The sequence below is a fragment of the Lithobates pipiens genome, unplaced genomic scaffold (genome assembly GCF_037356315.1).
Source record: "Lithobates pipiens isolate NorthernLeopardFrog02 unplaced genomic scaffold, aLitPip1_a1.2 Scaffold_8, whole genome shotgun sequence".
Lineage (NCBI taxonomy): Eukaryota > Metazoa > Chordata > Amphibia > Anura > Ranidae > Lithobates > Lithobates pipiens.
The window spans coordinates 346,312,193-346,332,743 of NW_027507903.1; the positions used below are offsets into that span (position 1 = coordinate 346,312,193).

General features: G+C 40.1%; 1 protein-coding gene across 1 annotated transcript; it reads left to right on the forward strand.

Annotated features, from left to right (window-relative positions):
• The first annotated feature begins 226 nt into the window (after positions 1-226).
• LOC143963581 (uncharacterized) lies at positions 227-8,999 on the forward strand. Its single transcript, XM_077473262.1, has 4 exons — positions 227-395; positions 572-607; positions 1,113-1,235; positions 8,104-8,999. Exons 1-4 carry the CDS (start codon positions 255-257, stop codon positions 8,215-8,217), a joined length of 414 nt encoding a protein of 137 aa, XP_077329388.1. The 5' UTR covers positions 227-254; the 3' UTR covers positions 8,218-8,999.
• The last annotated feature ends 11,552 nt before the right edge of the window (positions 9,000-20,551 follow it).

Below are 20,551 nucleotides of genomic sequence, written 5' to 3' on the forward strand. Positions count from 1 at the left end.
ACTGTAGAATTAGAAAACAAAATATGTGTCAAATATGGAATTTTGATTTTTTTTTTTTTTTTTTACTTTCTGTTTCCCTGGAAAGTTTTAATTTCACTGCTCCTCCTCTATTTTTTCTGGTTCAGCCCCAGAATGATCAATCATACCACACCACCCACATCAGTGAAGTGTGCTTGTGTATATATATATATATGTATGTATCAACACAGACATGTTACCAGAAATATTGAATCCAAGGGTCAAGACAATCCAAAATGCAGCTCACTCATTTGCTGATCTTTAGCTGCTTGTTATTTGTCTCTGTCTGCAGTGACAAAGATACCATTAACAAAATAGAAGAATTCAAAAAGTATTTCAGTGATTATGCAAAGCAAGCCTCATCTAGCTCTGACAAGGTAAGCACTTGTAGGAAAATTAGCTACAAACTTTAAATTGTTAAGCAAACTGTAAAGTTTACTTTTTCAATATGTCCTGTATGAATGTTTGCTTTAAATATGATATTATATATTGCAAGAATGTTTTACTTATTTATATTCATCATTTTATTTTTTACTCCTGCTTTATTTTACAGACATTGTTTCCTATTCTGCTTAAACAAACGAATGTGGTAAGTAATTTTTCTCTATAAAATATGGAGAGGGGGCGGAACGTTTATTTGATGAACAGGCTCTTAAGCAGCCAATTGCAGATGACATTAACTTTGACAAGCAGCCAAACTGTCAAATATGTTGAGAGAGGAACTAAACACATACCAGTGCCATCTATTAGCAAATGCGGTCAACATTATATGGGAGAAGCTATATCCAAGTACAGTTCTGCTTTACAGTCTGTACAGCTTACGACTATGCTTTATTTGCATAACACACGCTAGACTTGCTTGGAAACCTTTTGAAAACATTATGACAAAATCAAAGGCTTTGCCAAAAGAGGAAATGCTGTTTATCAGTCACACCAGCCCTAAGGAAACATCAGTGCGTGTGAATCAACTTTACAGAACTTGTATGCAGTTAAAAATGTGGACTGATTTTTAGGCTAGGAAGAATATGTGCAAGAATTGTCTCTCCTTTTAAAAGGTATATAGTCTTTATTTATTTATTTTTTTGATTAAATAGTGCCCTTGCGCGCACGATTTTCTGAAAAAACTTCAAGAGAGCTTCGGCAAACAGAATACCACGGAAGTGTTAATAATGAAAACAATTCTGACATCACTTATGGGCCAAATCCAAAAGCCTTCGGTAAGTTTTGTTTCTGCAAAAACATTTTGTTTTAAAATGGATTCGAATAGGACTTCGGAAGCAAACTCAGATATACTTGACTTGCAATTAATACTGGTTGACTATAGCTATCATCTTTGTTGGGTGTGCAGTACTGAGCTTAGTAAAATATAGAACAATGTGAATGTCAGTACAGCATTAGATGAGGTACTACATACTTGTGTTGGGGCTGATTATTAAAGAATTTGAGAATGTTCACGCAATAAAATATGTGAATATTCACTTCCATTATCCAATCATGTGAAAGAAATTTTGATATTATTTAAGTGAATATTTACATTGATTATTGTGTGAACATTCTCAAATCCTATTGTAAATCAACCTCAATATGTGCTAATGTCACCACACATTCCTACTCTATAATAAATGTAGGTGGCGTTCTTAAAGAATTTGATAAGTCACCGAGTATAGCATTTTAGGTCTATCATAAAGCCGACAAAATGTTAATGTGGCAGTTGGCTTTGCACATGATTGGCTATTCCAAGTAAACTCTAATTAACTTTATTCTTGAATGTACACTTTTAAAAGTGAACATTCACCTCTATTACTAGTAAAGCAACCGCAATGCATTATTGAGAATCATAAGTCACACATTGCAAATTTTTAATTGCCCTAAATATTTGAAATGTGATCTTACTGATTATAGAGTGAATCTTTCAATTCAGAAATTTATGGAAATGTGATCCATAAAGTGTGATTCTCTGGAGCCTAGACAGATCTGTCTGTTTAATTCAAGAAAATCAACAAAATTGCAAATGACCTGATGTGCAAATTAATTTCCTTTATAATGCCAATGAAACTGACACCTGGATTTATAATAGAACATAATGTCCTCTAAATGACAATTGTAGCAATAAATGCAGGAGCACATGTTATCGTGCAGTGCTGCGACCTTATTACTAGACCATAAGATACTTCATCCACAACTATGCGCAACATACATTTAGGTCTCATGCACAGTGCAGCATAAAAACACCTGTTTTACGGGCATTTGACTTTTTTTTCCCCCCTCTATTAGCCCCTCTATGTTAGCCTAGGTGTCCATGCACACATAGGCATTTACAGGAGTTTACAAGCAGGAGCATTTAGAAACAGAAAAAAAATATCACTTGTGCATTGAAGGGTGGAGTGTATTGTGTGAAAAACACATCTAAGTGCTAGCATTTCTTTTCATTTCAATGACCAGAATAAATCTATAGGTTGAATTAAAGAACATTGCTTGATTCCCCATTAGCACAGTCAGTGTTAATGGAGGAATCTCTCCTGTTGTGCTATTGTATTCTGACAGCGGGATGTTTCCCCGCTATCAGAATTGAATGATCATTGCTATAGTAAAAAAAAAAATCAGACAGGCTGGTTGTACTGAATTCCTGCTGAACCAGTCAAATTTCAATCCGTCTATGGCCAGCCTATGTACATCACAGTTCAACTTTTAAGTTAGAAAAGCTACTGTCAGAGAACCCTATGGCTCTAGCAGGTTGAACAATATCTTTTCTTGTGATCAGTACATTTAAAACCTGTAGACATCCCATTCAAGCAAAATACTTTAATGGTTCTTTCTTACCATTCATAGCCTAAAAGTGCTATGGGCATTGCTGCATTGCGGCTTATTTTTGAATGGATTTTAGAACGTTCGCAATAAATTGTGTGAATCTTTCCTTTCAATCATTTAATTGTGCTAATGTCAAAGTAAACAGGGATTTCCTTTCACGTGATTCGATAGTTGAAGTGAATCTTTACACAGATCATTGTGTGAACATTCTCAAATGCTTTACTAAATGAGACTGATATTTTTATTTATATCTGTATTTTTGTAAATGCATTTCTAGTACATCATAACTACTCTCAATTCTCCTATTTATGAAAAAGTGGACAATAAAAAACAGCAGGAACGCAAATCAATATATATAGTAAAGGGGTTGTATAGGTTAGATTTTTTTTAAATAACAAAAATGTTATACTTACCTCCACTGTGCAGTTCGTTTTGCACAGAGTGGCGCCGATCCTGCTGTTCTGGGGTCCCACTGGTTGAATAAAAAAAACTGAATGTATAGACCCGGCTTAATGGTAGATTTAGATGGCAGATTGGCCCATGCTTAGCACAGAACAATGCATCTGAATAGGACATACAGCTAGGTACTTATCACATTGGTTGACCACTCCAGGAGATTAAGGGATCTACTGAGTTTGACTTTACCAAAACATTCCTAAATTAAAAGGCACCACTGTTTAATGGGAAAAGGAGAATGAAGAAACTGTTACTATAAATTTTCAGGAATATGGCTAGAGAGTACATTATTTCATTAGATGTACTTTTGACTCGAAAGTGTTAAGTATCAAGTATGGCTGAGAAAAGGCTTTGGAAATGCCAGACTTGTTTGTGGTGGAATTATGTAGAGAAGGAAGAAAAACATCTCTGGAACTTGCAGTGTGTACACAGTAAGAATGAGTGTTTAATTTTTTACTTGCACAGGTCTTTAGAGAAATTCATGCAGGAAGTTTTGCTTAAATAAACAGTAAGATAGTGCATCAACATGTGATGACAAGCTGGGCATTTGGCCATTCTCTCTAAAGTTCTGCTTAGTTCAGCAGGCTCAGAATAATGCAGTGGAATAAAAGCAAGCACACTCATATATAACTAATAGATGACTGGCAGTTACTAACATCAAGCAACTAAACAAACTCCCTAGTTCCAAATATTACATTTCTTTGGAAGGGCAAATTACTTACCGGCAGATGTGCTTTAAAATAAAACTGAAGGCAATTTTTTTGTTTTGTTTTGGATAGAGTGGAGAGGGATAAAACCACCTTTTAGGTTTTTATTACTGTGTGTGTCCCCATTAATCTTTGTTATGGTGACCATTATTATCAAAGCTGAATGAGAAAGAAAACCCCAATTTTGACTGATCACCAGATCAAAGAGAGATCTTCAATTAGGACACTAGTTCTGGTTCCCCTTGTGGCTAGCAGAATTTTTTTCTCACTTTGTAGGGATTTCCCACCACTTCCTCTTGTGGATATGGAACGAGAAAATAAGGGAAATCCCCCCAATGGAGTGCAGATGGCAAAAAAAAAAAAAAAAACTGACAGAAATTATAAGCCTCCTTTAATCTATCCCAAATTTTTAAAAAATATTGCCGTCAGCTCTACTTTAATTTTACAGTCATTAAGCACAATAAGGTGAAGTATATAAGGTAGTTTTAATCTTAGCATGACTCAGAAGTACATAACATAGATGTGATTTACCATGTTCAGCAGGCATTTACAAAGCATGTGGAGTGACTTGCTGTAGGTTAATATTGCTACTACAAACCACTTCTACTAAATGTCTTTACTACGCCTTATTATGCTACAACCAAAACCCTTATATATTGTAAATAAATAATGTTTCAAGTGTTTCAGTATGATGCTTGACACATTAAAAAATTAAAACTAATTGCCACGAACTAAAGGTTTTTGGCAAAAGAGACTTAAAAAAAAATTCTCCTTGCTCTAAGCAATGTTTTCTGAAGTGTACATGTTCAGTGCAGCATGACTCAATTCTGGCATCTGTAAGAGCAATGTAACTCCACAACCCGTGCCTAAGAGTTACGTCATCAGTAAGCAGCCAGTGGCCACAGAGAAGAGACACTGGACCTAGAAGAAGTAGAGTGAAGTTTGCAATTTCCAGTGTCAGAAAAATGTATTTCCCAAGATTGATTATTTTTTCTAATTATTGTTATCGAGATAAGGCTGGAGCCAGAGATCCCTCCTTTGTTGTGTATGTTGTAACTTCCAACCACCATTTTTTTATGTTTATAATTGTTTATTGTATTTATTTATTCATTTTTTTACACTTTCCCTTTAAAAAATTTTTTTTATCACTTTTCTTCCTATTACTAGGAATGTAAATATCCCTTATGATAAAAATAGGGCATGGCAGGTCCTCTATATGGAGAGATCTCTCCTCTAGGCAGAAAATACTGATATAAAAAAAAAAAAGAAATACGATGTCTGCCTTTTCTAGCCGAGTACACAGCAGTGTTTACATCTGCCAGGCCAGACGTGACATCATAATGTCACGCCCGGGCCTCCGAAGGCCATAATGACTGCCGGGACCATCTGGTCTGCGGTATTCTCTATGGTAAACTTCAGCCGCAGGTGGATTCCTTCTCCGGCTTGCCAATTGCACGAGCAAGCCAGTAGAAGCACCGTAGGGTGGCGGGAGGGAGGAGAGCCCCTCCCGCTGTCTAAAAAAACAATCAAGCAGCTGAAAAGCTGCTATGATTGTTTTTAGGGTGCGGGGAATCACTGGCAGAAAAGAATGATATCTGAATGATGCCTGCAGCTGCAAGAATCATTCAGATATCTCCAATCAAAGTCCAGGATTTCATATGATGCTGGAAGTGGTTTTAAGATGAATATGCTACTGAGAGCTTTAATTTCTTGCTGATAGGGACCTAACTTCTAACACACTGGAATTAACTATATATATATATATATATATATATATATATATATATATATATATATATATATATAAGCAGTTAAATATCACAGGAGCAAAGAGATTTTATTTATTGCCTGTGTAGTCCAAGGCTTTTGTTTTCTCAGTACCTTAAAAATACACCTGTCATGTTGTACCATTGCCTAAATTTTACCCCAGAAATCAAAAGAATGCCTTTCTACTTGCTCATCCCTATGATGGGTCATTAGAGAGGTGGAGGGGTTAAAAAGGAAGGATCCATTTATTGACACTGTTAAGGAATGTTTGATCTTTAGATCTTTAGGTTCCCTGGGCGCTTGTTCTTGACTTCTTGAGTCAATACTAATACACATTATAGATGCATTGTAATCCATATTTTTCTGCAATGTCTCGCAGTTCTTGTTACCTTTAAGCCTGGTACACACATTTAGATTTTTCTGAAAAATGTAGCAAATTGAAATCAGACTGATCAATGTTTCTCATAACAGCAAATAGGCTAGAAAATTTAATTTTGTCCAGTGTAGGTATGAAAAGGAATGGAAGACATGCTATTTGTCTGAAAGAGGTACTACATCAATTCTTTTTTAAAGCTCAATTAAAACAAAACTGCAGTAAGAGCATCCTGTAATACAGGCCTCCCCAGTGGGCAACCACTACAGTCTTGTTGCTGAACTATTGCCACAGTTGCTATCTGACAATTACAGGAGTGTCCTCTGCTGCATGCTGTTGTTCTATCTGCCGGACCCCAGGCCCCAGGCATTCAACATGTCAGTTGACAGTGTCATTAGTGTCAGACAGTCTATTTAAACCTAAGTCCTGCCTAGGCTCAGTGCTGAATGATCTTTCAGCTGCATCTCTGTGACCCATATTATAATTATATACTGATTATATTTGTTCTGACCAAGATTGTTGACTTTCTAACTTACTGCCCACATGTTACTGACGCCTGCCTGACCCTTGCCATAAAGGAGACGTAGGGATAAAGCTCTTTTGGCCTAACTTCTCCTGTAGGTCACAGGAGTGCATTTTGTTTCTGCACTCCTCAGACCTAGATTCAGACGATAATGTCACTCAGCTCGTCCAGGCTCTGGAGAGATCCCCACTTTAATGTCATGATCTACCCAGATGCCTGGACCGGCATCTGGCTCAGCCTTTCAGCTCGTCTCTGAGAGGCTGAGCCAGCTGCTTCCACCCTCACCACACCCCAGAGCTCCAGTGAGCACTAGAGGAGCAGAGCAGAGAGCCAGCTTTCTGCTTACTGAAGACCGAGAACTAGGCAATCAGCAGTATTTGATTGCTGGGTTCTTGGTCCTAGAGGCGACAGGAGACAGATGTAGCATTTTTAATCTTGCTTACAATTTGGTGTTTTTTTTTTTGTTTAACTGTTACTGATCCTGGCCTGTGACCTGACTCTGCCTGCTTCTAAACTCTGTGCATCATTGGTGTATTACCATCTGTATGCCTCTGCCTGCATCTGGTATGAACACTTGTGAGTTTTAGTACCTAGGCACTTTTTGCCTATCACTCTAGCAGGTGCTTTCTTAGTTTCCAGGGGTGCTCGGAAAGGCCTTGTCATCGTGGGCTCCCCAAATGGGTATAGCACCAGATTTTTAACAGTGCGAAGATAGGCCACTTATAGGAGAGTTAAGTAGTCATCTTCTTTTACAAGGTGCTTTTACTGTAGCATCTTTTCTTAATGATAGTGTGGCTTTAAAGTTACCCTTTCATGTGCCCATGCAGGACAAAGTGAAAGGGTCACTTAAACCCCCTCATACGCAGCAGCATATATTAGCCTTTGTTCACCATGGCGCCACTGTTGTCAGAGCAAACACAAGAATATGGATGCCTTACTGACCCTCATATGACAATGCTGATACAACCGTAAAGAATCAGAGCTGTCACATAGGAAAGGGGAAGTGAATCACATGTTCAGTCATATTTGGAAGTGCCAAATACTTCACTACCTGAGGCCGAATAGAGTGCCAGGGGAGTAAAGAAAAAAGTTGTCATAGATAATATTAGATTTCATTTGCAAAGTCCAGAGAGAAGGAAATGTATCACAGTTTAGCATTTGGTTTTCCTGTTTGCCTCTACCCTGTTTTGCAGGCTGGTTAATTGTGAAACTATGTTCCTGCATTCCAGCACTAAGTATGTTTTGGATTGATTTGTGTTATGCTTATGAATAAACATAAAATGTGTCATAGTAACCATAAAAATTATTTTTAAATGCCTACCATTTTAGTAATGAAATAATTCTTGCTTGAAAACATCAATGTTCCTGAATTCATGAGATGATGTAAAAAGAAAACCTCAAAAATAATAATGAAAGGTAAAATTGTGTTTTTCTTTTATCCTAAACTATAGAAAACATGTCCTATCAGAAGAGTGACTGCTTCAGAAACCCTCAATTTTAAAGTCTTCTTTGAACGATTCCTGTCTCAAAACTGCATCAGTCAGTCCAAGCCAAAGATCGGCTAAATTTGTGGAACTTTGTATGAAAAAACACATTTCGTTTATTGCACTGTTTAAAAAGATACCTCATGTTTTGTTTACATTGATTTCCTGTTAAAACTTGAATTTTTACACATTTTATATGACACGTTATGTTTCATAGTGAAACACTGAGATCTATATTTCAATTTTGATAATCAAGATTTCACATGAACATAGTTTTTATTTTTATTTTTGATTGTGGAAAATAGGGAAGAGTTATGTTTTTATTGCTGTTTGCATCGACTCTACAAGTGTGGGAAAGTCTCCCCAATACCTCTTTTTAGGCTGGGTTCAAACTAATGCGGTTTCCCTGCAGCCTCGTTTGTGGTGGGCACATCAGCTTGTTTATTTGAATGGGCTACTGTACCCGAGGGAAATGCACCTTTTCTAAAATCACAGCAGCAGGGAAACCAAATAGCGTTATGCATTTCCAAGCATGGGAAATTGCGCTGCTGCTTTCAGCGTTAACAGCAGTTTTTGCGAGATTTACACACAGTCCCACAACCGCATAAGTGTGCACCAAGCCTTATACAGTATTGTAACTAGTTTTTATATTTATTGACAGATCGGAGATTATATCATCTTTTTTTGCATCCAGTGTGTAAAATGATCTCCCATTATTTATATTTAAAATATTTGAATATTGTAACATTTTTTTAAATGTAACATTTGCTAACATGCCGACATTTTTTATATTGTATTGTTTACATTTAGTTTGATACATTATTTATACATACATTAGATCCGGTAATTCTTTGTGAAATTATTATTATTATAATTATTATTATTTTTATTATTATTATTATTAATATTTATTTATTTTATGTGTGTATTTATTTCAATGAAGCATGATAAAATCTCAAAATAAAAATATTTTGATTACATTTCTGAGTAATTTGGACTGGTATTTGTGGGTAACAAAGGTAGCATGACAAAAGCAATTAACATTTCTGTTTTTTTTTATATTGTATTTAATTTTTTTGTATTGTATTGTTTACATTCTAGTTTGGAACAATATTTATACATACATTAGATCCAGTAATTCTTTGTGAATTTATTTTTATTATAATTATTATTATTGTTATTTTTTTATATTATCATTATTTTTTTACATATGTGTGTATTTATTTCAATGAAGCATGATAAAATCTTAAAATAAAAATATTTTAACTACATTTCTGAGTACTTTGGACTGGTATTTGTGGGTTTCAACGATGAAAACAATTAACATTTGTATTTTTTAAGAAAAAAACAATTGGTATAATGTAAATACAATAAAAAATAAGAAGCTATTCTGATTGCATATAGAAACAAAAACAAAAAAAATCTGCACTAACTGTATGAAGGAAATGACAGTGGCACACAAACAATATCTGTATACAAAACATACGAGACAATGCTCAAAACAGGTGCGCTATAATAATAAAGCAATCCACATATAGATAAATCAGAAAAAAAATCTAATAGTTCACCAAGGGTAAATAAAGTCTCTAAAAGTGAAGTTCAAATCAAGTGTAAATAATCATAATCCTGTGAAAATCCCAAAAGAAGCCAGTGTTGTAAAAAAATCCATGCCACCAGGATACAAATAATTTTACCAGAAAGATTGGATCTCAGGCAATTGAGATCAAATGTGCTCTGCTGACACAGCCATACACCATGAGATATCCCTTCAATCTGTGAGGCTCCTATGCTGTCATCACATTTGGCATGACATTAATGCCACGTACACACGACCGGTTTTTCCATCAGAATAAACTCTGACAGTTTTTCCGACAGAGTTCCAACGGAGTTCCACTGAAACGGATTTGCCTACACACGATCACACCAAAGTCCAATCGTTTAGAACACAGCGACGTACAACGCGTATGACGGGACTAGAAAAAGGAAGTTCAATAGCCAGTAGCCAATAGCTACTTGCGTCTAGGGATGAGCCGAACACCCCCCGGTTCGGTTCGCACCAGAACTTGCGAACGACCCCCGCGTTCGGTACGAACGTTAGAACCCCATTGAAGTCTATGGGACTCGAACGTTCGAATTGGAAAGTGCTAATTTTAACGGCTAATATGCAAGATAGTGTCCTAAAAAGGGTTTGGGGACCTGCCTCCTGCCTCAGGGGACATGGGTCACTGCAAAAAAAAGTTTTAAAAACTGCCGTTTTGGTGGGAGCACTGATTTTAATGACGATTAAAGTGAAAAAGAAAAAGTGAAATATTCCTTTAAATATGGTGCCTGGGGGTGTCTGTAGTATGCCTGTGGAGTGCCACGTTTTTCCCGTGTTTAGAACAGTCCCTGCACAAAATGACATTAAACGGAAATAACACCATTTAAAACTGCTTGCGGTTTTAATGTTATATCTGGTTCCTGCAATATGGTTGAAAATCATTGAGAAACATGGCATGGGTAGCCCTCCCTGCCCATTACCAGCCTATTTGGGTCTTGTACGCATATTAAGGGAAACCCCGTACCCATATTAAAAAAAGGAAATGCGTGTGGCCCCCAGGCCCTATATACTCAGAACAGCAGTATACAGGCGGTGCAAACAAGACAGGGACTGTGTAGGTTTGTTGTGTTAAGTTGAATCTGTTTGTCATTTTCAACCGGTACATTTTTAAAGTGTAGCTCCAGTCAAAAAAACTATCTTTAAGCTTTTTGGAAAACATAGGGAAGGGTTATCACCCCTGTATAATTTGTTTTGTCGTCCATCTTTTTTCATCTCACTTGCTGCTGTCTCCTTGCGTTTGCAAGTAGGAGATGTTTGTAAGTTGGATGTTTGAAAGTAGGGGCCTGCCCTATATTATAGCGGTATGTACTGGGTACAGAGCACGCAGACAGCACGCACTATCTCCTAACACTACTAACTGCAAGCTCTATTATTAACCACTTGTTAGCCCAATGTTTGCATAAAGTGAAAGATGAAGTTATGCTGAGTAAATAGATATCAAACATGTCACTCTTCAAAATTACACATGCCCGTGGAATTGCGCCAAACGTCGCTACTTAAAAAATCCCCATAGGCGACGCTTTAAATTTTTTTTTACTGGTTACATGTTTTGAGTTGCAGAGGAGGTCTAGGACTAGAATTATTGCTCTCGCTCTAACATTCTCGGCAAAACCTCACATGTGTGGCACATGCAAGCACATGGGGACATGGGCGCTTTAATTTTAATTTTATTTTTTTATTGTTCATTTTACTTTATTTATGTTAGTTTGACATTTTTTTCCCCAAAAATATATTTTTGATCACTTTTATTCCTATTACAAGAAATGTAAACATCCCTTGTAATAGGAATATGGGGTGACAGGTCCTCTTTACAGTGAAATCTGGGGGGTCAATATGACCCCACATCTCACCTCTAGGCTGGGAAGCCTGAAATAAAAAATAAAAAAAAAGATTCTGGCTTTGATCGTACTGGCGAGTTGGTAGAAGCACCGGAGGGCGGTGAGGGGTGGGGGGCGTCTATGGCTGGGTATTTCAGGGTATCACCGAGTATGGCTGGGTATCTCTGAGTATGGCTGGTTATGGCAATTTATGGCAGGGTATTACAGAGTATTGGCGGGGTATTGGCGGGGTACTACAGAGTAATAGCAGGGTACTGCAGAGTATTGGGGGGTACTACAGAGTAATGGCAGGGTACTGCAGAGTATTGGGGGTACTGCAGAGTAATGGCGGGTACTGCAGAGTATTGGGGGGTACTGCAGAGTAATGGGGGGTACTGCAGAGTAATGGGGGTTACTGCAGAGTAATGGGGGTTACTGCAGAGTAATGGCAGGGTACTGCACTGCAGAGTAATGGCAGGGTACTGCACTGCAGAGTAATGGCGGGGTACTGCAGAGTAATGGCAGGGTACTGCAGAGTATGCACTGGTATTGCAGAGTATTGGCAGGGAATTGAGGGGTTAAATTCGGTGAGCAGCGATGTGGGCACTGCAGATGCAGCCCACATCGCTGCTGACACCGATCTTTCCCCTCCGCTGTACCGATCGGTACAGAGAGGGGAGGGAGGAACAGGCGTCATAACATGACGCCGGTTTGTTTCCAAGTGATCACTCCGTCATTTGACGGAGCAATCACGTGGTAAACGGCCGCTATGAGCGGCCGTTTACCGTGATCCGTGATGCGACCCGGCGGTCACGGATGCTCTCGAGTGCGCACACCTCGGGGCACGCGAGAGCAGAATTCTGGGAGGCCGTTAATTAACGGCCTCTCAGAGTTAAACAACCCCCCTGAAGCCGTTAATCGGCAATGGGCAGTTGTTAAGTGGTTAAAGCTAGATCACTAGCTACAGTGGTGTGAAAAAGTGTTTGCCCCCTTCCTCATTTCTTGTTCTTTTGCATGTTTGTCACACTTAAGTGTTTCGGAACATCAAACCAATTTAAACAATAGTCATGGACAACAAAAGTAAACACAAAATGCAATTTGTAAATGAAGGTGTTTATTATTAAAGGTGAAAAAAAATCCAAACCATCATGGCCCTGTGTGAAAAAGTGATTGCCCCCTAAACCTAATAACTGGTTGGGCCACCCTTAGCAGCAACAACTGCAACCAAGCGTTTGCGATAACGTGCAATGAGGCTTTTACAGCGTCCTGGAGGAATTTTGGCCCACTCATCTTTGCAGAATTGTCCTAATTCAGTTACATTAGAGGGTTTTCGAGCATGAACGGCCTTTTTAAGGTCATACCACAACATCTCAATAGGATTCAGGTCAGGACTTTGGCTAGGCCACTCCAAAGTCTTCATTTTGTTTTTCTTCAGCCATTCGGTGGTGGACTTGCTGGTGTGTTTAGGATCATTGTCCTGCTGCAGAACCCAAGTTCGTTTCAGCTTGAGTACACGAACAGATGGTCGGACATTCTCCTTCAGGATCTCTTGGTAGACAGCAGAATTCATAGTTCCTTTTATCACGGCAAGTCTTCCAGGTCCTGAAGCAGCAAAACAGCCCCAGACCATCACACTACCACCACCATATTTTACTGTTGGTATAATGTTCTTTTTCTGAAATGCAGTGTTCCTTCTACGCCAGATATACTTGGACACACATCTTCCAAAGAGTTCCACTTTTGTCTCATCGGTCCACAGAATGTTGTCCCAAAAGTCTTGGGGATCATCAAGATGTGTTGTGGAGAAATTGAGACGAGCTTTGATGTTCTTTTTGCTCAGCAGTGGTTTTCTCCTTGGAACTCTGCCATGCAGGCCATTTTTGCCCAGTCTTTTCCTGATGGTGGAGGCATGAACGCTGACCTTAACTGAGGCAAGTGAGGCCTGCAGTTCCTTGGACGTTGTTGTGGGGTCTTTTGTGACCTCTTGGATGAGTCGTCGCTGCGCTCTTGGGGTAATTTTGGGCGGCCGGACACTCCTGGGAAGGTTCACCACTGTTCCATGTCTTCGCCATTTGTGGATAATGGCTCTCACTGTGGTTCGCTGGATTCCCAAAGCTTTGGAAATGGCTTTATAACCCTTTCCAGACTGATAGATCTCAATTACTTTCTTTCTCAATTGTTCCTGAATTTCTTTGGGTCTCGGCATGATGTGTAGCTTTTAAGGATCTTTTGGTGGACCTTACTGTGTCAAGCAGATCCTATTTAAGTGATGCCTTGATTGTGAACAGGTGTGGCAATAATCAGGCCTGGGTGTGGCTAGAGAAATTGAACTCAGGTGTGGACAACCACAGTTATAGTATGTTTTAACAAGGGGGGCAATCACTTTTTCACACAGGGCCATGATGGTTTGGATTTTTTTTCACCTTTAATAATAAACACCTTCATTTACAAATTGCATTTTGTGTTTACTTGTGTTGTCCTTGACTATTGTTTAAATTGGTTTGATGTTCCGAAACACTTAAGTGTGACAAACATGCAAAGGAACAGGAAATGAGGAAGGGGGCAAACACTTTTTCACACCACTGTATATAGGTGAGGTGAATATAGTGGTGTATACTGCAGTCAGGGCACAGACAACAACCACTACACAGCAGCAAGATAGGAAATCAGCCAAAAACGATTGGTGTGTACTGTGTTGAAGGTACACAGAACACCCACTGCTTCAGATGCTAAGTAACACACTACACGAAGCCGCGGCCCAAACGTTCGGAATTCGCCGAACGGCCGAACAGCCAATGTTCGAGTCGAACGTACGTTCGACTCGAACACGAAGCTCATCCCTACTTGCGTCATTTTTGGTCCATCGGAACAGCATACAGACGAACGGTTTTCCCGATAGCAATTGATTCCATCGGAAAGGTTTAAAACATGTTCTATTTCTAGGTCCATCAGAATAAAAAAAATAAATAAAATCAGCTGAAGCCCACACACGATCGGAATATCCAATGAAATTATTCAGTCTGACTTTTTCTGCCAGAAAGTCCAACTGTGTGTACATGGAATCAGGCTGAAGCCTAATACACCTTTTGTGACCTTAGTGGTAACTCATATGTATACAAGGTCAACATTACCTATTGGTATTGGGAGCTTATTTATGTTCACATAGGATCACCATCATTTATTGGTTCAATATTATGTTATTTATTGTTTATAATGATAAAAAAAGAGTACAAAGATGGCTGCTGCATACATAAGTAATACAACTGAAGCCAAGCACTCCTGATGTGAGTGCAGCGTTGACAGTTTCCCAATATTACTAACGTATATACAATCATGAAGGAGAGAACTATTGGTAGAGATGAGGATAATGACTGATGTTAATACTACATCAATACTGACGTAACACTCTGTGATTCAGCATGTACCATGGTAATGAGTACAAATATGGCCGCCGCAAGTAAAGACACTAAGGCTGAGGTCAAATACACCCTTTTTAAACTTAGTGCCAACTTATGTTTAACCACTTCAGCTCCAGGTGGTTTTACCCCTTCATGATAAGGCCATTTTTGCTATTTAGCATTGCACATCATGCAATGCTGTACCCAATCGCAATTTATATAATTTTTTCACACAAATAGAGCTTTCCTTTGGTGATATTTTATCACCACTGCATTTTTTATTTTTTATTATATAAATGAAAAAAGGCTATAAACAATATTTTTACTTTGACTTTTTTTTTTTGCTATAAAACATATCCAAAAAAGAAAATGTAAAAGAAAATCGAAATTTCTTCATAAATTTTGGCCAGTGTGTATTCCTCTACATTAGGTGTATATTAATTGGTTTTTGTGGAAGTCTAAAACTATGGTATATTTTTATCATTTTTTATCATTTTTTGATACTACTAATGGCGGTAATTAGTGACTTATAATGGGGCTGCGATAGTACAGATGACACTGACTGGAAAGGTGTTAACATCTAGGGCGATCAAGGGATTAAATATGGGCCTAACAATGTGCAATGTCTGTAATGTTTGCTGCTTTTTACTAAAGATCTCTTTTGTACCTCATCCCATACATGTATATTTTTTTGATATATCTTGTATAGTATTATACTTATGACACATGGGCTTGATAGTGCTGTGATTTTCCCCTTTGTAACATTTGTTCTGACAACTAACAAACAATGACAGTTGTGTAGAAGCACATTGGGTGGAACTTGTTACCAGTGATGTTATCGTGCACATCACTGGAAGTTCAGGCCGTGCCATCTTTGTTTCTGTCAATGCGAGTTACTGACATCGACATGTAAGTGTATAAACTAAATACATTTCAACATGCTTGGTTGCACAGTACATTGACCATTTGTGAGGCTGATCTGGAATGAAAAGGGAACCAATTTGGCAGAGCCATAGAACAGATGGGATGACAGCATAGGAGCCTCACAGATTGAAGAGATATCTCATGGTCTATGGCTGTGTGTCAGTAGAGATGCACTCGTTCTGGTAAGAAGTGTGTGTGTCCTGGATTTTTTACAACACTCGCTCCTTTTGGGATTTGGACGAAATTATGATTATTTACAAATGATTTGAATGTCATTTTTAGAGACTTTATTTCACTTTGGTGTACTTTATTGGATTTTTTACTTATCTATCTATATGTGGATATGCTTGATTAATATGTGCACATTTGTTGAGTAGTAATTTGATCGCATGTCTGATATTTCAAATTACACAAAAAAAGGAATACATTTTTCACTTAGCTCTATGTATTTTAATCATCTAATTAAAAGGAGGAATGGCAGACATACCAAGTGTGCAAACTATGTAGCTGCAGGGTTTGTACAGCAGCCTGTCCAATAGAAGTCATTCTAACGACCGGCTTCTGTATAGCGGGCATGCTGGGAAACCAGCATCTGATCAGCGCTGGCAGCCAGAGGCTGCCAGCGCTGATCAGAGTGTTCTGGTGTGGGGATGCAGTCCCCCTGTCAGAGCACAATAGCACAGCAAGGGAGATTGCTGCACTAACATTGCTTAGTTATATACTGTGACCTCTCAGTTTTTGTTCAGTCCGCTGGGTTGAACGAAAAAAAAATTTTTTTTTTGTGTACCAGGCTTATAGGTCCATTTAAACTAGTATATGAGGCAGCTGTTGAAAGCTGAAGGGAAGGTACCCTCAGCCAGGCCCAGATACCCTGCTAAGTCCTATAGAAACTGATATTTATTGTGGTCATTTGTGCAGAGGCAAAGTAATGAGGCCTACAATGCTATTAACCAAGCTAGAAGACCCCCTGCCTTCCCAGCTGCAAGTGCTTTCATTGATAACACTGCTTGTAACACGATCTGTAAATGAAGGAGAGTCTGATATGTCACTACATTCTCTCTGCCACTCACAGATCGTCTTACAAGCAGTTTTATCAATTACATTTCCCAATGGAGGAGGAGAAAGGAGTGGCGTGTCCTAGATTATCTGTACTGCTGCTCTGCCTGAAAACCAGAAGCTGTTAACTATTGCAGTGGTAGTTCAGAGACAGGAAGAGGACAGACTTCCCTGCAGGGAAGATTTCTCCAGGATCCAGCTGCCTGAACAATATGTGAAATAAAAAAAAGGAAATAATGAAATATAATAGTGAAATAATAAAAGGAAAAACCCAGGCTCATCTACAAAACTAAAAGTAATGAAGCAAACATTGTTCATTACAGGTAAGTGACGTGACTAAAGCGGAAGGGATTTATTATTTTTAACTAATTGCCAACCAGCCGCTGTCACTATACTACGGCAGTCTGGCACCGCTGCGCAAACCGCCGTAGGCATAGGCGCTGGAGCCAATGCGCATGTCGATTGGCCACAATGTCCTCTTGGGGCCAGCGATGACTCCCCAGAGCCAGAACTGGGATGTGTTAATGTAAACAGGCAGATCCCCATTCTATTAGGGAAGTAGAGAGAGATCTGCTATTCCTAATAATCATGAACAGTGATCTCTCTCTAATCCCTGTCAGTCCATTCCCCCACAGTTAGAAACACCATGTCAGGTCACCTAGAGCCCAGGTGACAGGTGCACACCGTAGGGTTGGGGATGCACCGCAAGGCTGTGGACCCTACGGCTGACGGCTGCAGACGGGGGACAGATCCCACTGGGGTGTGAGCGTAAGATTCCCCGGGGCGCGGAGTCTAAGAGCCAGCTGGTGTTCACCAGAGCTTCGAGTGGTGAAGATGATCTTGGCTGCAACTGGCTCCAGGTTGCGACCCCCAGGGTCCCCCAGCTCACACCCACAGTAGGTAACAGGAGGATAGGGATGGTGAGGGACAAAGCCAAGGTCGGGGCCACAAGCAGAACAGAATAGTCGGGTACACGCCAATAGGTCAGGGTCACAGGCAAGCAGGGAAGGTCAGAACACGCCAAGGTCGGTAACGGAAAACAGAAGCAGAGCACACGACAGGAAACAGGAAGCTAATACACAAAGGTTGATCAGAAGGATAGGCTAGCAGTGCAAAGGTTAATATAGTGTAGTCTGATAAGGGCTAGGGTGGAGCCAATCCAGAGGAAGGAAATAAAAGCAGTCAGGTGAAGCTCGGCTGGTCTCTAGAAATGAACACATGCAGACAGGTAAGGAGAACAACTCTAATGCATAACCATGACAGTACCCCCCCTCTTACGAGGCCTCCCCCTCCCCCGCCTGGGACCAGGTTTAGAGGGGAACTTCAAATGAAACTTCCTCAACAGACGAGGTGCAAAGACCTCGGAAGCCGAAATCCACGACCTCTCCTCAGGACCAAAACCTTTCCAGTGCACGAGGTACTGGAGAATGCCTCTACAGAGTCGGGAATCCAAAATTTGGCTAACCTCGTACTCCTGATCATCCTCGGAGACCGGTGCTATGGTAGGGGAAGGACGAGAGAACTTATTGAGGACTAACGGCTTTAGAAGGGCAACATGGAAGGAGTTAGAGATTTTGAGGCTTTTGGGAATCTGGAGCTTGAAACAAACCGGATTCAGTTTAGAAATTATGGTGTATGGACCAATGAATCTTGGGGCAAATTTGAGGGAAGGAACCCGGAGTTTGATGTTCCTGGTGGAGAGCCAGACTTTGTCTCCTGGCTGAAAAGAGGGTGGCTTACGCCTGCGACGGTCAGCAAAACTCTTGAATTTGTTGGCAGCTTTCTGGAGGGAATCATGAACGTCAGCCCACATGGAATTGAATGATTCCTGAACAGTAGCCAAAGCTGGAATGTCAGAAGAACAAATCATAGGAAGGGGAAGCTGAGGATGTCTTCCATAAACAGTGAGGAAGGGTGTTTTCTGAGAACTGACGTTAACATGATTATTGTGGGAGAACTCAGCTCACGGTAAAAGTGATGCCCAATCATCATGATGGGCAGAGACCAAGGTACGGAGAAAGACCTCTAACTCCTGATTAACTCTCTCAGTCTGGCCATTGGATTGGGGATGATAAGAAGAGGTAAAATCCAAGGTAATTTCGAGGGATTTGCAAAAGGCTCCCCAAAAACGAGAAGTAAATTGCACACCCCTGTCCGAGACGACATGCGAAGGAACACCATGAAGGCGGAAAATCTCTCGTACAAAAATGGGAACCAAGGCAGGGGCAGAAGGGAGACCAGGAAGAGGAACAAAATGAGCCATCTTGGAGAACCGATCGATTACTACCCAAATGGCCGTATTATTTTCCGATAGTGGAAGATCAGTGATAAAATCCATGGCGATATGAGACCAGGGCTCCTTAGGAATGGGCAAGGGCATGAGAAGACCAGCAGGGGCTTGAGTGGAAGATTTAGACTGAGCACAGACGTGACAAACCTTAACATAGTCTTTAACATCCGAGCGGAGATTAGGCCACCAGTAGTGACGACTGATAAGCAGGAAGGATCGGAGGAACCCAGCATGACCTGCCATCTTGGAATCATGTCCCCAACGAAGGATCTTGGTTCTTAGCTCCGTGGGAACAAAGGTCTTACCAGGAGGAATCTTTGATTCCAGGGTGGTAGAATGGGCAACAATGCAAGAGGTAGGAATGATCGGCTCAGGATCAGGGTTGGACTCCTCGTCCAAGGTGTCAAATGACCTAGAGAGCGCATCAGCTCGACCGTTGCAGGAACCAGGTTTGTACGTAATCGTGAATTTAAAACGAGAAAAGAAGAGACTCCACCTGGCCTGTCTGGGGTTCAGACGTTTAGCATTCTGTAGGTACTGTAGATTCTTATGATCAGTAAAGATCGTTATGGAGTGAGGGGAACCTTCCAAGAGATGACGCCACTCCTCCAACGCCAATTTAATTGCGAGAAGTTCCCGATCACCAATGGCATAATTTCTCTCTGCCTGAGAAATTTTTTTGGAGAAGAACGCACATGGTTGACGTTTCTTCTCAAAGTCCTGAAGAAGCACAGCTCCCACCCCCATCGAAGAAGCATCTACTTCAATAAAAAATGGGTCTTCAGGATTTGGTCTCCTCAAGAGGGGTCCAGAGGCAAAGGCCTGTTTCAGATCGTGAAACGCAGAGACAGCCTCGGAAGACCAGTCTTTGGCATTAGCACCCTTCTTGGTCAAAGCGATAATAGGCGCAGCAATGGAAGAGTAATTCCTTATGAACTTCCTATAATAATTTGTGAAGCCAAGGAAGCGCTGTGTGGCCTTGAGGCTAGCAGGAAGGGGCCAGTTGGTAATGGCAGAGACCTTTCCGGGATCCATGCGAAGACCCTCACTAGAAACAAAACATCCCAGAAACAGGACCTCGGAACATTCAAAGGAACATTTCTCCATCTTGGCATAGAGATTGTTCTCTCTAAGGCGCTGAAGTACGGTGCGTACATGGTTTCTGTGAGCAGGCAGATTTTGGGAAAAGATGAGAATGTCATCCAGATAGATGACAACAAACTGGTACAGTAGATCCCTGAATATTTCGTTGACAAAGTTCTGGAACACAGCTGGAGCATTACACAAACCAAAAGGCATAACCAAGCACTCGTAATGCCCGTCCCTAGTG

What these genes read in the sequence shown, in the direction of transcription:
- LOC143963581 (XM_077473262.1), top strand. Translation starts at nt 255, where the DNA reads ATGCAGCTCACTCATTTGCTGATCTTTAGCTGCTTGTTATTTGTCTCT. An exon ending in CCTCATCTAGCTCTGACAAG is followed by an intron (nt 396 to 571) that starts GTAAGCACTTGT and finishes TTTATTTTACAG; the next exon opens with ACATTGTTTCCTATTCTGCT. An exon ending in TGCTTAAACAAACGAATGTG is followed by an intron (nt 608 to 1,112) that starts GTAAGTAATTTT and finishes TTGATTAAATAG; the next exon opens with TGCCCTTGCGCGCACGATTT.